Source organism: Giraffa tippelskirchi, chromosome 6 (assembly GCF_054371585.1).
Source record: "Giraffa tippelskirchi isolate mGirTip1 chromosome 6, T2T-mGirTip1v1.2.pri, whole genome shotgun sequence".
Lineage (NCBI taxonomy): Eukaryota > Metazoa > Chordata > Mammalia > Artiodactyla > Giraffidae > Giraffa > Giraffa tippelskirchi.
Window position 1 is genome coordinate 61,196,817 of NC_137280.1, and position 16,085 is coordinate 61,212,901.

General features: G+C 35.6%; 1 protein-coding gene across 7 annotated transcripts in view; it reads left to right on the forward strand.

Annotated features, from left to right (window-relative positions):
• FAM91A1 (family with sequence similarity 91 member A1) overlaps positions 1-14,983 on the forward strand; it is a 42,437-nt gene extending 27,454 nt beyond the window's left edge. For 4 of the 7 annotated variants that reach the window (XM_081498952.1, XM_081498953.1, XM_081498954.1 and 1 more), the window contains exons 19-24: positions 1,969-2,041; positions 4,013-4,162; positions 6,115-6,219; positions 6,741-6,864; positions 7,909-7,978; positions 10,227-10,425. In XM_081498952.1, coding sequence (XP_081355078.1) covers positions 1,969-2,041; positions 4,013-4,162; positions 6,115-6,219; positions 6,741-6,864; positions 7,909-7,978; positions 10,227-10,412 — 708 coding nt within the window. In that variant the 3' untranslated portion in view covers positions 10,413-10,425. Of the gene's footprint in view, positions 1-1,968; positions 2,042-4,012; positions 4,163-6,114; positions 6,220-6,740; positions 6,865-7,908; positions 7,979-10,226; positions 10,426-13,449 lie in introns of those variants that run through there. The other 3 variants (XM_081498949.1, XM_081498950.1, XM_081498951.1) reach the window with 1 other exon arrangement.
• Positions 14,984-16,085: the final 1,102 nt, after the last annotated feature.

The following is a 16,085-nucleotide window of genomic DNA, read 5'->3' on the forward strand; positions in this document are numbered from 1 at the left end:
GAGGCCTGGCGTGCTGTGGTTCATGGGGTGACAAAGAGTCGGACACGACTGAGCGACTGAACTGAACTACAAAATAAATAGAACTGATCAGATATCTGAGAAGGAGGTGGGAAGAGGAAGGATGATTCCTCGGAAACCTGGCTTGTGAAGGTGGAAGAATGGTGGCACACACTTGAGAACACAGGAGGGAGAGCTGGTTTATGGGAGCAGATGAGGGTGGCGTGTTTGGAGCCTGTGGGACATTTGAGTGGTAGAAATATCTAGGAGGTAATTGAAAATATTCTGAAATTCAAATGAGAGATCGAACAAGAGAGATTGGCTTGAGCGTCAGCATCAGCACACGGGTAGTAGTAAAAATCGTCAGAGGATGCGTTAGCCCGGAGGGCAGACATAAAGTGTAGGGGTGGTGGTGGAGATAACGGAGTAGAATGAGCTAGACGTGAACTGAGGGGTCAGACTGCCTAAGTTCACATCTTGATTCCACCACTTATTGGCTAAATGGGTAAGTTAACTAACTTCCTTCAACTTCAGTGACTTCACCTGCAAAATGGAGATAATAAAAGTTCTTACCTTTATATGATTGTTGAAAAGAATGACTGAGATGGGAGATCTACATAAAATGCTCTAGACCTGTGTTTAGTACATCGGAAGATCTCAAAAAATGTTCACTACAGTGGCAGTGGTGGAAAGTAGAGTGAGAGGAGTTTTAAACTGTTTGTTAAGGAGTTTTGCCTTTTCTAAAAAAGAATGTCTCTTTTATTAAATTTTATGGAAAAAAAGATTTACCTTTATTGGAACTTAAAACAGCAAAATTAAGATTTTTGATTAAAACCATGTTCTTATAAATAATAACCATCTTGTTTAGGATTGAAATCATAAATGTATCAATGGAATAGAAGCAAGATATTAGAAACATATTCAAGTTGTTATGTGAACCAAGTAAATGAATATGATTTTTTTTCCCCTGAAATTATTTTTTTCTTTTACATCGCAGTATCTTGAATTTGATTAATGTGTGGATCTTCTTTAGAGGGAAAGAATGTATAGATCCCCAGTGTTAACTTTTCTATTAAAATGATTCTATATAAGCATAGAATGAAATACCTTATGTTTATCATTCACAACTGTAATTATTTGAATGTGAGGAATAAATTGCTGTTTGTAACGTGGGACTGAGGTGGGTTAGATTCATAGATTTTTTTCATGAATTGATAGTTCACATTTCAAAAATAAAACACTATTAAAAGGTGCACAGAGAAAAGTATCACTGCCCTCTGAACACTCTGTCCAGTTGCCACTCCTTGACTCTCCTCCAAATCAGGCAACCATATTTGTTTCTGCTGTACCCTTCTAGAATTTATACATATGCAAGCAGTTACATACAGACATGCCCCATGCTTTTTCCACTTAGCAATGGAAGATCTTTCTATTTCACTTTGTACAGAGCGTCGTTTTTTTTGCAGATGCCTTGAAAATACACACATCGATTTATATCATCAGTCCCCTGCTGACAGGCATTTTGGTTGTCTCTAATTGTATACAGTTATAGTGCTGCAGCAAGTCATTTTGAGTACATGTCATTCAGTGCAGGTTTTTGAGATTTGCACTCCTAATCCACAGTGTGCCAGGGGACTTGGGAGATCCTCCATCACTTTCCTTTCTCAGCACTATAGGTAACCCTCATGAGTGCACGGGATCTCATTCAGGTTTCACTCAGCAGACACCTGATTGACCTGTTTTTTCACTAACCCGTACACTCACTTGAGACACATTGCCTTAATAGGTTAATAAAGATTTAAGATTATGTTTACTTGCTGGAGAAAAGCAGAGAAGTATTGAGAGCATTTTGATGGAGTTTTAAGGTGGAATACACCATCATGAGGCACAGTTTTAATTGTCATTTGAGTATCTACTGTTGGAAATACAGGTTTCACATATACCTTTCAACTTGTGTTTTTTCATGTTTAGGGACATGGTTTGCATGGGATAGGAGAAACTGTCCACATACCTTTCCCATTTGATGAGACAGAACTACAAGGAGGTACCTTACTTTCAAATTGTATCCATTTGACTTCTTTTTAATTAGTCTTGTCAATAATTCAGTGGAAGCACAGCAGGAAGTAAATTCTTAAACTTTTTAAGTTCTAGGGTCTTAAAATCATTCTGCTTTTAAAGAGTATTGGGAAAGGTAGTTTTCTGTCACGTGCCTTTTCCCACAAAGAACTAATAGGATAAGACTCATTTAGGACCTAGGACTAGAAGGAATACTAGTCTGTCTTGGAGATGAGAAGCTAAATAGGCAGCTACTTAGATGGAAGATTAGGTTTTCTGTATGTTTAACCTTTTAGTTTCCTTTTATTGTTTGTTTGTTTGTAGGTTGGCAGAAAATTCAAGTCACAGGGAGGATTTTATGCTTAGAAAGTTGATTTTTTTCCCCCCAATGTTATTACAGTCTTTTTATTTTATTTTTTTAATGGGGCTTTTATGGACACTAATGAGCATTTGTAAATTAACTTATAGTTTACAGAGAACTTGCGTATTATTTCCTGTTTCAGCATTTGTTTTTAGCAAAAACAAGTTGAAATTTTTTTTTATTAATGGTCAATGTGTTTTGATTTAAGTTTGTTCTATAGTATTACAAGTTCCCAGTCTAGAGTCCTTAGAGAAAATGAGAAAACACTTTAAACAAAACCTAGTTTAAAATGAATAAATAATTTTAAATTGTTTTTAAATTTTATTTTTCCTGCTAGAGAGGACTTGAGTGAATTGTAGAGTCTGAGCTAAATTAAGCTGATTCTAGGTTCAAGGGTGAAAAGGCCTGTTTAATGTTACTCCTTTCTAGAATTGTGAGCTGTAATACATTTGATGAAAGATGCTCAGAGAATTTCTGTAAAAGCAAATTCATTCTTCATTTTGTTTAATGTAAAACATCTCTCCTCTGTTGATTATTAAGAAAGTATATTCAGCACCTGTGTTTCCTGCTCCATGCAAAATTGCCATTCTATAATCTATTTTTCTTGTTCTTAGAGTCATATTGCTTGGAATTTTAGAGAGCAATGAATCATTCAAGTAATTTAACTTTTGTTAATTCATATAAGAACTTTTCTTCCAAAATGTTAGTCACCATTGTCCCTCCTCCCCCAAAGCAGGGAAGAAGAAGAAGATTTACATAGGTATTTTTTTCCTTTTCACATGACTAGGCTGTAAATTTCACATTTGAAATTAAGTACTCTCTTTTGGCTGTTGTGAATAAATGTGTACAAAATTTGGAGAGGAGAGTTTTCTCCTTCAAAATAGAGCCCCTATTCAAAAATAAGTATTTCTCTGCAACTAAACTTTGCCAGTTAATCCTCTGATACTTTATAAATTCTGTGGACAAATTAATTGTTCACCAGGAGATACAGGATAGTGACAACAGGATTTTAAAAATCATAAAATCTCGAGAACTGATCAGTTACTCTTTTGCCTTTGGAGATGATTGTGAGAATTCTAAAAAAGAGAAATATTCATATTTGGCTATAGAGCATCTTTCTCTTTTGTAAGTTCACATATTTATGAGAACTTGAGCTGATACTTAAATAATTTATCAGGGATATAATTTCAAGTACATTGTTTGCTTTAGTTTCAATAAAAATACTTTTACTGTTCTTAAAAAATAAAAACTGGGTATTCAATACGGAATTGCCTGGTAGAAGCCCACTAAGTAAGTACTTAAGGCAGAATAGAAGTACAAAGAGAAGCCTAGAGAATTTGCTATTGACAGGCCATGTTTTTTTACTTAGAGGGTAAATTATTTTGTTACAACAATTGCCTTCTGAGGTCTATAAGTATGTTGTATATGTACAGCATCCTTTTACATTTATAGATATTTATTCATTGGAATCAATCTTGATAAAATATAAAAGTAGTTCGAAGAATTGTTTGATGTTAACAAAAGGAAAGTATATTTAAGTTTTTGGTGTTTTGTTGTAAAACTGTTGACTTATAATTGATGTCAACTCTTTGTTCTTAGAGTTTACTCGTGTCAATATGGGTGTTCATAAAGCATTGCAAACATTGAGGAACAAAGTGGACTTGCAGCATTTTTGTGGATACGTCACCATGTTGAATGCTTCTAGCCAACTTGCAAACAGAAAACTCAGTGATGCTTCTGATGAGAGAGGTTAGCCAATAGTTGTGTCCTTTGAGTTAAGATAATTGACATTGAGTGTATCACAAAATTAATATTTAAAAAGCATGGGGACTTTGTGGGGATGTTGACTTATTTAATACTTAATGTTTTTCCACTGAAAATACTCTGTGACGTCATTGGGACAATTATCAGTTATTCAGATGGAGAAAATACTAAGTGCATAAGTAAAGAAGTGATGACCTGGGGTTGGAGTGCAGAATGGTTATTGTGTTTTAGCCCTTTACTGTCATATTTCTGTTTATAGGCATTAAATTAAGTTCCTTTTTGGGATAATGGCTTCAAAACTTCAGTCTTTGTAAAATTATTTTCAAACCAGGGTAAATAGTTTTCCCCTTCAGCTTTCCTCTTTCTGTCAGAGGCCCCATTGTCTCAGTTACGCCAGCCTTAAAAATCATGTCTTTGTCTCATCCTTCTCCTTTCGCACTCAGCCTAGTTAGTTTCCAAGTTCCGTGACTTAGTCTTAAGAAATGTCTTACATTCATTTCTTTCCCTCTCTCTCTAATTCTCTGTAACTACCATTCTAGTCTGAGTCTTGATATTTTACACATGTTTTATTGCAGCTATTTCCTGCTTAGTCTTCCTGGCCTCATTCTTCTTTCTGTCTCCAGCCCATCTTGCATATTGACAATAGCTAATTTTCCTTAGATACCTTTCTTTTTAATTTAAAGATTCATTTTCAAATCACCTTCTCATTACTAATTGTTTTCTGCTCTGGCATAATTTTGGCTGTATGTGGCTTTGGTTGCCATGATGTCACCTGTGGTCCACAACTCTAGGGAACTTTTTAATTCAGATCTCTATCGTCGATTGACTGTATTCACTGAACCTCTTCCTTTGAAATCCTGAGAGAATAAGATTAATTGCTAGCCATCTAGTTAATTGAATTAGGTATTCACTCCTGGTCCATATACCTTTGGCCAAAGGAGCTGGGTAACTTTCAACAGTTGACTGCCAGGTATCACAGGAGTATTTTTAGAAAAGAGGGCTGTGGATTAGTCATTTCAAAGAATGTCTACTAGAGCTGTCATGTTTTATTTCATTCATTCTATGCACATTTACGAAATACCTGCTTAAGTGCTGGAGATATTTCTATTACTAAGACCTAAGGAGTAAAAAAACCCTGGGGGAGAGACAAGCAACTGAATCAGCCTACTGTGTAGTGTTAAGAGACTAAGATACAAGGGTCTGCTGCTTAACGTGCTAAAGTAGAACAGGAAGGCCTATCTCAGCCCAGCTGAGCTATCAGACCCTCTCAGAGAAGGTAAAGGTTGAACTGAATTTTGAAAAATGAGACGTTATCTACACATAGATGATTATTGTTTATTTGGAGGGTAGCAGCTTTAGGCAGAGGGAATCAGGCAAGAGAGTAGCTCATCTTGGCCAGAAGAGTTTGATGGGCTGTAGTAGAAGAGAGTAGAGAAGTAATAGGTAAGATCTAGAAGATCTCAGAGGATGTATTATGCTGAAAGACATAGGGAATCAAAATATTTTGAAAGGGAATGATGTAATCAGACTGCATATTTCCATGGGAACAGAAATGACTTTAGTAATGAACTGAAGGTCTAAACTTGTGTTCTGCCTTGTGAATCCTTGTTTTTTTAGGCCAGAGCTTCACAACCTCAGTACTATTTATGTTTTGAGTTGGGTAGTTCTTTGTTCTAGGGGACCATCCTGTGCATTGTAGGATGTTTAGGATCCCTAGATATCAGTAACATCCTTGTCCCTGTTCATGGCGACCAAACCATGTCAAAATTGCCAAATATCTCCTGCGGGACAAAATTGTCTCCCACTTAACAACTTCTCCTTTAGGCTAAAGACCGTTCACTATTTTCCATTGTTATTTCTGTTAGGACTGACTCATCAACAACATATACCAACTTCTAGAGTCCTAATATTTATTGTGTTTGCCCTTCAATTATAAGGGGAACCTGATTTGGCTTCAGGCTCAGATGTGAATGGGAGCACAGAGTCATTTGAAATGGTCATTGAGGAAGCAACTCTAGATTCGGCCACAAAGCAAAACTCTGGTAAGGCTTTAAAAATTATTTACAATCTCTGACTAATTTCTGAGGTTTAATTCTTTTGCAGAGATACTGTTGGAATATCATTTGCTCTTATTATAATGGACCTTTTCATAAGTATTTTCTAGGAAACATTTTTATATACTTAGAATAATTAAAATATTATAAAATGTGACATGAAAATAAAAAATGTTTCATTTTTCCTATGTTAATTCTCTCATCTTGTAGATGTTTTGAATTCGATTTTTTTTTTCTGGTAAAAAGCCACTTTGAGCATCTGATGGAAACTGTGTGCCTTCTTCCCAGAAGCATGTACATACTCAAAAAACATTATTTCCTGTTTCAGAGATTCACTGACACCCTTCTGAGTCCTCTCCCCTGCTAAACCCACTGGTGGGTGTCAGTGGAAGCAGGAGGATCTATGAAAATCTCTGGATCTCTGACCAGAGATCAGACTGACGGTTAAACCCTGGTCAGTCGTAATACATGAAGTATACATGATTAATAACTTGTGTACCCTTTTGTAGTTGCCACAACAGAAGCAGATTGGGTTCCTCTCGAGTTGTGCTTTGGGATTCCACTGTTTAGTTCTGAATTAAACCAGAAAGTCTGCAGAAAAATTGCTACCCATGGCCTTTGCAGAAAAGAGAGGTGAGGGTTTATGTTTGCTGTCGTCTTCTCATGTATGAAACTTTTTAAGCTCTCAATATTAGTTGCTGTACCTTACTTTCTGTTATTTCACACATGCTTGTTCATTGATTGAATAAAGATGGCTCATTTAAAGGTTTTGCTCTGTATTTTAAAATTAAAGTTCAGTCCCTCAGAAATTAGGCATATGCAGATATTTTGGACACAACGTTTTGGTTAATAATACTGACTTAGTTTCTCAGATTTGGTGGGAGTATGGTTTAAATGGGCATACTTATATGACTGTGTGCACCTAGCTTTTTTTAATATGTAAATATCTATAGAAATTTCCCTTGTGCACGTCTCTCTTAATATACACAACTCAAGTTATGTTAGTAATGATTGTCTCTTAGAGTAGAATTGTAGCTGACTTTCTAAATTTTATTCAGTTGCCACATTTTCTAAATGAACATGCATTACTCATCAGATGTGACATGTAGGTTTTATCTTGTATGCTCACTCTGATCGGTTGGGAGCGGCTGCTGAGAGGCAGTATGGTAAGGGTCCTGAGACTGGTTAGCAGAGAAGAGTATCACTAAATCTGATGATCACGGTGGGTGGCTTAGAGAGAGGTGATATCTACAGACCTCCTTGACATTGTTATTTAGGAAAACAAAGTAAGGTAAAAATACTATATAGCTTTAATGATTGCCACTATAATGCTTACCAATTTACAATTGAAAATATGTTCCTACATTTTTATTTTTAAAGTGTTCTTGCATTTAACATTTATATTTGGTAGTAGTTTAAACTTTTCCTTTTAACGGTAATTTTCTAATTTTGGTTGTACATGATGTTTTATTTTGAAATGGTCTTTTTAATGCATCTTTACTCCATATTATTAAAACAAGCAGAAATTTCATTGATGAGAACCATTGCAATTGTTTTTTAAAAATTATGTGATTAATTGAGATGTATATACATATATTAACATGTTTATTAAAATTAAACTCTCATAAGATATTAGTTCTTGTTATATTTGTTTTAAACTTTTCCCATTTTTTTCAGCCTTCAAAACCTCTTACATTCCAGTAGAAAACTGTCTCTACAAGTCCTTAACTTTGTTCACTCATTCCAGGTAACAAAACCCAAAAAAACCCAAGGTGTATTTGCATAGAGCTTTTATAGTGTCCAAAACACTTCTGTGTTTGTACTGAGTCTCCACAGCGGTAAGACATGAAATAGGTTGTAATTTTAATGTATAAATGAAGATACTGAAATTCAGAAAGTTAACTGACTTATATGTGATTTCAATGGTCAGGTCTTTAGGAGGCTTGAACTGTTCCGTGCTGGTGCTTCATTTAACAGAATGTTTTAAGCATCTGCCATGGGCTGTGTACCATGCTAGGTGCTGGTTCTTGGGTCAGTTGTTGTTTAGTTGCTATGTCACGTCAGACTCTTTGTGACCCCAAGGACTGTAGTCCGTCAGGCTCCTCTCTCCAGGGGATTTCCCAGGCAAGAATACTAGAGTGGGTTGCCATTTTCTTCTCCCGGGGATCTTCCTGACCCAGGAATTATACCTGCAATTCCTGCATTGGCCGGCAGGTTCTTTACCACTGAGCCACTAGGGAAGTCCCCTCTTGAGTCAGTACACTTCCATTAATAACTGCAGTGATTCCCCAGTGCAGTGATTAATGAGATGGGACTGACTGTTACGGTAGTGAAAGCCAGTGCTCTAGACCTTCTGTCTTACCCCCAAGGAAAGAATGGATACCGTAGACTTTATTGGTAGATAAACTTTTAGAATGGAATATTTTTTGTTTGAAATATCTGTTCTAACATTATGAAATTAGTGTTTTGGAATTTGGCTTCATTCATTCTCTGAGTAAATACTTGAGTCAGCTCTGTGCCAGAGTCTTTACAAGGTGCTGGGGAAACAGTACTAAGACACTAATAGAGCTTAAGTGTTGTGTGAGAGCTAGTCAAGGAGACACTGAAATATATAAGTAGTTACAGATTTCAATATGTGTGCCTTAAAGGAGCCAAACCCCTTCAGATATGATAGAATCTAAAGGCAGACCGAATTTAAAAAGGTAGAGGTGACATATAAGCTGCAATCTAAAGAATAGGAAAAAGTATTCCAGGCCGAAGTTAGTAGGTACGTAAGTCCTGTGTCAGGAAGGCACTTAGCCTGCAAGGAAACCAGAGGACCAGTGTGGCAGAAGCCTCGTGAAAGTTGGGTAGGGGCAAGAGGTGAGGTTGATGAGGAGCGCAGGGCCTTCTAGAGTATGTGAAAGAATATGTGTTTTATGCTTACTGCAAAGAGAAACCGTTAGTATTAAAGACTTATAACAGGGAATGACATTATTTCTAATTGACTTTTTTAAAAAGATTAGTTACTGTTTAGAGAATAGATTAAAAACAGATAAGCTTAGAAATAAGACAAGTTTGGAGACTATTGTAATAACTGTAGTGAGAGATATTGATGGATGAACACCCTTTTTCATTTAAAAAAAGTTTGTATGTATCTGCAGTAAAGGTTTATTACACGTTTGTTTATTACAGGTTTGTTTATTACTGCTATACCTGTAATAAAATAAATTGTGTATATTATAAAACATACACAAAAACAGAAATTTTATTAGATGCAATAAATAGATACAAGAAATTTTCACCCTCCTGCAACTCATTTTGGTGTGAGGACCCCACTTCATTGGAGACTGGTGGCCTTGGCTGTGGTGAATGAATCAAGTAAACTCCTTTGGGATACATGTTGGAGGTATATTGAGAGAACTTGGTGGTTAAATAAATGTGAGGAAAGATTGAGGGTGTGGTAAGGAAGGGAAGAATGAAGATGATTTTCATACTTCTTGACTAGCTTAGTGCATGGAGTAGGGGAAGACTGGGAAGGACCCAGTGGGGGAAAATTTAAGTTTGGTTATGGACATGCTAAGTGTGGAATTTATGATGAACATCCAAAGATAGATGTTGGATAGGAGGAAATTGGAGCCTGGAGTTACAAGAAGTCTGTGCTAAATGTGTGAATTTGAGAGCCTTGGGAGTGGATGGATTATTGTAGTGCTTAATGTTGCATGAGGGGTTTTGTAGATTATCTAAGAACCAACTTTTTCTTATTCTCATAGCCTGTTACTCCTCTTTATTTCAAAGTACTTATCATCATCTGAGTGTATTTGTCATTTCTGCATATGTTAACACCAGTCATTGATTATTTGGGGTTCATGAGGTACATCTTTGCCTCTCCTATAGTGCTGTGCATTCCATAAACATTTCTTAGGTAATCAAGGTCTTGATTTCTCATAAGCTGAATTAAGTGGTTTGGTAAAGTGTTGAATAGGATTTTTTGTCTTGTTTCTTGCTCTTTCTAGGAAGGTGCTTCAACACTGGACGTTCACACTGAGGCCAGTTTTCCAAGTTTGCTTTCCCAGTCATCCTGTGCTGACATGGGAGTCCCCCTTCCTGCAAAGAACTTAGTATTTAAAGATGGTATCTTAACGGAATGGAGTGGACGATCACCCTCGTCACTTCTTATTGCTAATCTCCATTTGCAATAATTTGGTTACATCATTTGTTGCCCACCCTCTCTGCCTGTTTTCTTTCTTAACGTTAGCTTTATAGTGCCAGCCACTAAAAAGCTTCCTGCTGCTGCAGTGCAATTCATGCTTAACTGATGTTAAAGTTTGGGGAACTCGTTCATGTTTTCGGAAGTTTTCCCATTCCTGCACCTCCTAATGCAACAAAGAGCTTTTTAGCAGCCTGCACTGTATTTTTTACCTTGAGACAATCTGCATTTCTTTTATAAAACTGAGGATATACTTTATAGGCTTTATGATGACTGTTATGTTTATAAGCAGTCACTATGAATATTGCAATGGTAATTTTATATGTTAGTTTATCAAACATAAATCTTGTTTAATTTTATATTTTGTTACCTACTCTTTAAGGGATCACCGGGAGAGGTGGAACTCTTCCTCTGAAAAGGCTTCTTGGTATTTAAAGTAGCAAAACTATAAAACTGAAACATCCATTATTGAGAGATGATCTGATGGGGCATTAAGAATTGCTGTGGATGTTTGTAAATTATGTATATCAATTGAACATTGTTGAAGGTATGCAAATCAGCATAGTTAGGTATGGCTCAACGTTGACTTAGAAGATCTTAACGCAGACTATGACTATACATTGACATCTCATAAGAAGCTTGGGAAACATTCTATTTTTAAACAATGTTTATATGTGGACTTGCGTTGTCGCTCATTTGGGGCTTTATATTTTCATAGAGTCTTTATGGAAAAATAGAATTTATTTTCCACTCTTGTAGCTGTGGCTGCTGCATGTTTTCTCCCTGATTCATTTACCCATGAGTTGTTACAGAATTGAATTTGAGGTTTCAAACCAAGGATTTTGATTTTAGCTTAGAATTACATTTAGAGGCATTAAGGCTATGTCTTCTGATCAAAACATTTTAGTGACAAACCTGCTGTGAGGACACATTGTTAGGCAATTTGGATCTTAAATTTATGTGACTAGTTTTAGACAAAATGATAAAGAAAAATCGAGTAATTTCAAAATGTTTTCTTGAGTCCTTGATTCTTTTAGTATCGCAAATGTTAATTAGAATAATTGGAATCACTTTTTAGATTTTTCAAGTTACCTTCCTTGGGAACTTTGTGCAGTGTTATAGTTTAGCTCTTCTCATAGAATAACGGTTTGCTAGTTTAAAACTAACCAAACTAACTGGTCAAACAGCATACATCTAAAATACTTAAAGCATTAGAAAATTTGGGAAGGTTAAACCTAAACATTTTTGCTGATAATTTTTGTTATTTATAGAACTGACATTTGTGTATTTAACGTACTTCTGGAAATATATGTCTTTCTTAAAACTGTTAACATAACCATGCATTCAATACCACGGCCTACCTATTAAATGTTTTGAAGCAGGTTACCTGTGGCACAGTCAGTGCTGTGTTTGGGGTAAATGCAGTAACGTTTAGTATTCTACTTTGTCTTATATGAGGTGGAAACCAAGTGTATGTTATAAATGTTTGTCTATAAAAGGAAAAATACTAATATTAAAATATTTCTTATAACTGTGAATCACTCATTTATTTTTCCAATAATTGATATTGTACATTCCTAGTGCTATTAGGTATGTATGTAACTTTTATAGTTTTTCACCTGATTGTTTTAAGTATTTCATTTGATCAAGGCTCTTTAATCTCATTTGCTTTGTTCAGATTAACTGTAGTTATTTTATTTATTTCTGTATTAACAAGCTAAGCCTTTGGTGATGACATGTACACTAATAAAGCATTGAATGTTTGTAGTTGGTAGTGAACCCTGTTGTCGGTGAATTTAAAACTTAAAATATGGGAGTGATTTGCTGCTATATTTCCTTTGAGGGATAATAGAGGAAGAAATGGAACCTAATAATGATCATGAATTTTAGGGAAAGTACAAAAAAAAGCACATGGTCACCTCTGGTTTCTCATGTGAATGAGGAAAGATTCCACTTCCAGCTGAAGACCTTTCATACTTTTAAAGATGGAGAATCTGCATTTTTAGAGCTGAAATTAGCAAAATGTGAAAGCCACTTTTATGCTTTACTTTATGGATTTGGTTTTGTTTCATTCATACATTAACTCATGTCGAGATGCATTGCTTAAATGTTATGTGTGGATCCTATTCAACAAAAAAGGTAAAACATAGAATTTATTATTTGCCAAAGAAAATTTATGAAAGAATTTTTATCCAGTTTTTCTGCAGATGTATAAAGTAATTTCATTTGGCTTTGTGCTCCCTCCCCTCTTTTTTGTCCTTAATGTAGCTTAAACCATTGGCAAACTTCAGAAACCAAGAGAAAAAAGAAATATAAAAAAAGGACATAGAATTTAGTATGGTACAATTTCACCTTTCACATAGGTCTGAAGAAATGTAACTTTATGTTGTTAAGATCATCTGACTTCCTTGATTCCTTTTTTTTCTTTTAAAATTGTAATCAGATGATTGTGGTTTTTTTTTTTTGCAGGAATAGTGCTTTCTTTTACTTGTTTCCACTTTGCCATTTGTGTTTCTCTTTTATGTTCAGTGTTTCAAATACAGTTTGTATTTAAAGATTTTAAAATACCAAAACTGTAACTGAGTACAGTGGATTTTTTTCTGGTATGTTAATATTATACAATGAAATGTATAAAGTGTTGTCAATTTGATTATTGACACTATAATATGTTTACAAATAAACTGTGGTGTTGATCAAGTTGCTGTGAAAATGCGTATAATCTTCTGTTAAGTTCCCTTTCATAATGTTAAAATACAAGCATGCTTTCAGTGCTGAGGCTTCTATCCTATACTTTAAAAGAAAAAACAAAGACAAACTAATTTTATAATAATTTCAAATTAGCAGAAAAATTGCAAAGGTAGTATGGAGGTATTCCCTATACCCTTCCATAGGCTTCCCCTAACGCCTTATATAAACTATGATGCATTTGTCAAAACTCAGAAATTAACATTGGTACCATACTATTTACTAAAATACAGATTATGTTTGATTTTCACCCATTTTTCCTCTGATGTTCTCTTCTGTTCCAGGACCGTGTCCAAGGTACCATGGTGCATTTATTTAGTCATCGCTGCCTCAGTCTCCTCCAGTCTGATGACAGTTTCTCAGTCTTTCCTTACCTTAAGACTGTGAAGAGCACTGGTTGGTTATTTGGTAGGATGGCCCTCAAAGTGGGTTTATCTGGTGTTTATCAGATTGGAGGCTATACTTCATTAGGGAGGATAGCACAGACGTCATGTGCCCTTCCACAGTGTCTCATATTGTGGGGTGCATAGTTAACAGGTGTTCCTAGTGATGTCTCTTCATTGGTTAAAGTGATGGTGTCTGCAGGTTTTTCCAGTTTCCATACTCTTTTTTTTTTTTTTGGAAGTGAGTTACTCAATCTAGCCCACACTCAAAGGGAAGGAGCAGTATCTATATGCTTTACAAATTTTCTTTTAAAGATTTGTTCCTTTCCTCTCTTTATTTGGTCATTTGTTTATATTAGTATGTAATCATGATTATTTTATACTTTTGAGTCAAAATCCAGTACACCTGTTATTTATTTTGTTGTGCAAATTGTTTAGTTTTGCCTATTGGGAGCTCTTTGAAGTTGGCCTCTAAATCCTTTAACGTACCCTCATTTTTTTTTTTTTAAGACTAATCTTACTTTCTAGCACTGTAGGTGTATCTGGATGCCAGCCCTAGTATTAGCTATTTCCCCAAGGAGCCTTGGTTCCTTTCTTTGGAGAATGGTATTTAGAAACCAAGATTGGGGTTTAGGTGTGCTTGCTGCTACTGTGTCTACACCTTTTCGGTGAAATGACCTGAGAGATATAAATATGTATACTAACCAGTATATGGGTACACATGTCTGTATGTTTATATCTATCTGTAGGTATATTAAGTTAAACTGATTCTCATTCAGCACTATAAGTTTCATTCTGCTTATGCATCTTTGCTTGTTCCTAACTTCTTTCTCTGAGAAACCTGGCTTCTTTTATCTACAATTTATTTGCTTATTTGTTGAACCCTGGAATACTTACATAGTGGTTTCAGAATAACTATGTTGTACCCCTATGAGAAACAGATTGACCAACTAGGGTATAGTGTTCTTTTAAGTACTTTTTTTTCTTTAACCTTAAATAGTATCCACTCAAAACATTTTCCGAAGTAACTTAGTACAGCTCATTGTTCCCTTCATTGAGGTTATAAGACATTTGCAGAACAGATTCATTTGTCACACTCTGCATTCCATCTGGGATCCCTTGACATCACAAACCCAAGGTGCAGTTTTCATTTTCTTTAGAAAGTTTTATATTTTTTTCACATAGTAAAATTCACTCTGGCAGTTCTTTGACAAATGCATAGGATGTGTTTGCCCACCATCCCTGTACTATCCAGAATGGTTCCATCACCCTAAAAATTCCCCTTTGTACTCAGCCCCTCACCCTACACCTCACGACCACTTACCTGTTCCTATAATTTTGCTTTTCCCAGAATGTCACATAAATGGTGGAATTGTACAGTTTGTAACCTTTTAAGCCTAGCCACCTGTGCATAATAAAATGCGTTTTAAATTCATACGTGTTGTGTGAGTCAATAGCTCTATTTCTATTGCTGAGTACTTCATTGTATGGACATACCAAGGTTTGTCATTTAAAATTCATGTGCAAGTTTTAATATAAACACAGTTCATTTTGCTTGGGTAAATACCTGGGAATGGGATTGCGGAGTCATTGGTAAGTGTGTATTTAACTTTATAAGAAACTGCCGAACTCTCCAAAGCGACTGTGATATTTTACATTACTGCCAGCAGTGAATGAAGGTTCCCATTGCAATGGTATCTTATTGTGGTTGAAATAATTCATTTTCCCAGTGAAAAATTATGTTGGGCATCTTTTCATATGCTTATTTGCCATACATGCGCCTTCTCTGGTGAAATATCTGTTCAGATCTGTTCCTCATATTTTAAAAATCAGGTGTACTGAATTTTAAGAGTTCAGTAAATATTTGAGTACAAGTCTTTTATCAGATACGTGCTTTGCAGGTGTTTCTCCCAGTCTGTCTTGTCTATTCATTCTCTTAATAATGTCTTTTAAGGTAAAGAACAAAAGTTTTAAATTTTGACAGTATCTGATTTGTTAGTGGTTTTTTTTTAATGGATTGTGCTGTTGTTGCTGTTATCTAAAAATTCATCACCAAACCCAAGGTGCAGCATTTTCATTTTCTTCTCAAAGTTGTATAGTTTTATGTTTAGGTCTTTGACCCATTTGAGCTAATTTTAATGTATGAGGTACATGTTTATCCTTTCTTTGCTGCATTGCCATTACACCTTTGTCAAAAATCAGTTAATGGGGACTGCTCTGGTGGTTCAGTGGCTAAGACTTCATGCTCCCAAAGCAGAGGCCCTGAGTTCAATCCCCCATCAGGGAACTAGATCCCACATGCCACAGCTAAGACTCAGCACAGCCAAATAAATATTGAAACAAAAAAAATCAGTTGATAGGCCTATAGAGACAAAAGTAGATCAGTAGTTGCCTGCGGGGGAAATGAGGAGTGACTGCAAATGGGCATAAAGCATCTTCTTGGAGTGCTGGAAATGCTACAAAAGTGGATTGTGGTGATTGATGGTTGTGCAACCCAAGTTTTCCAAAAAATGCACTGTACACTTAAGTAGATTTTA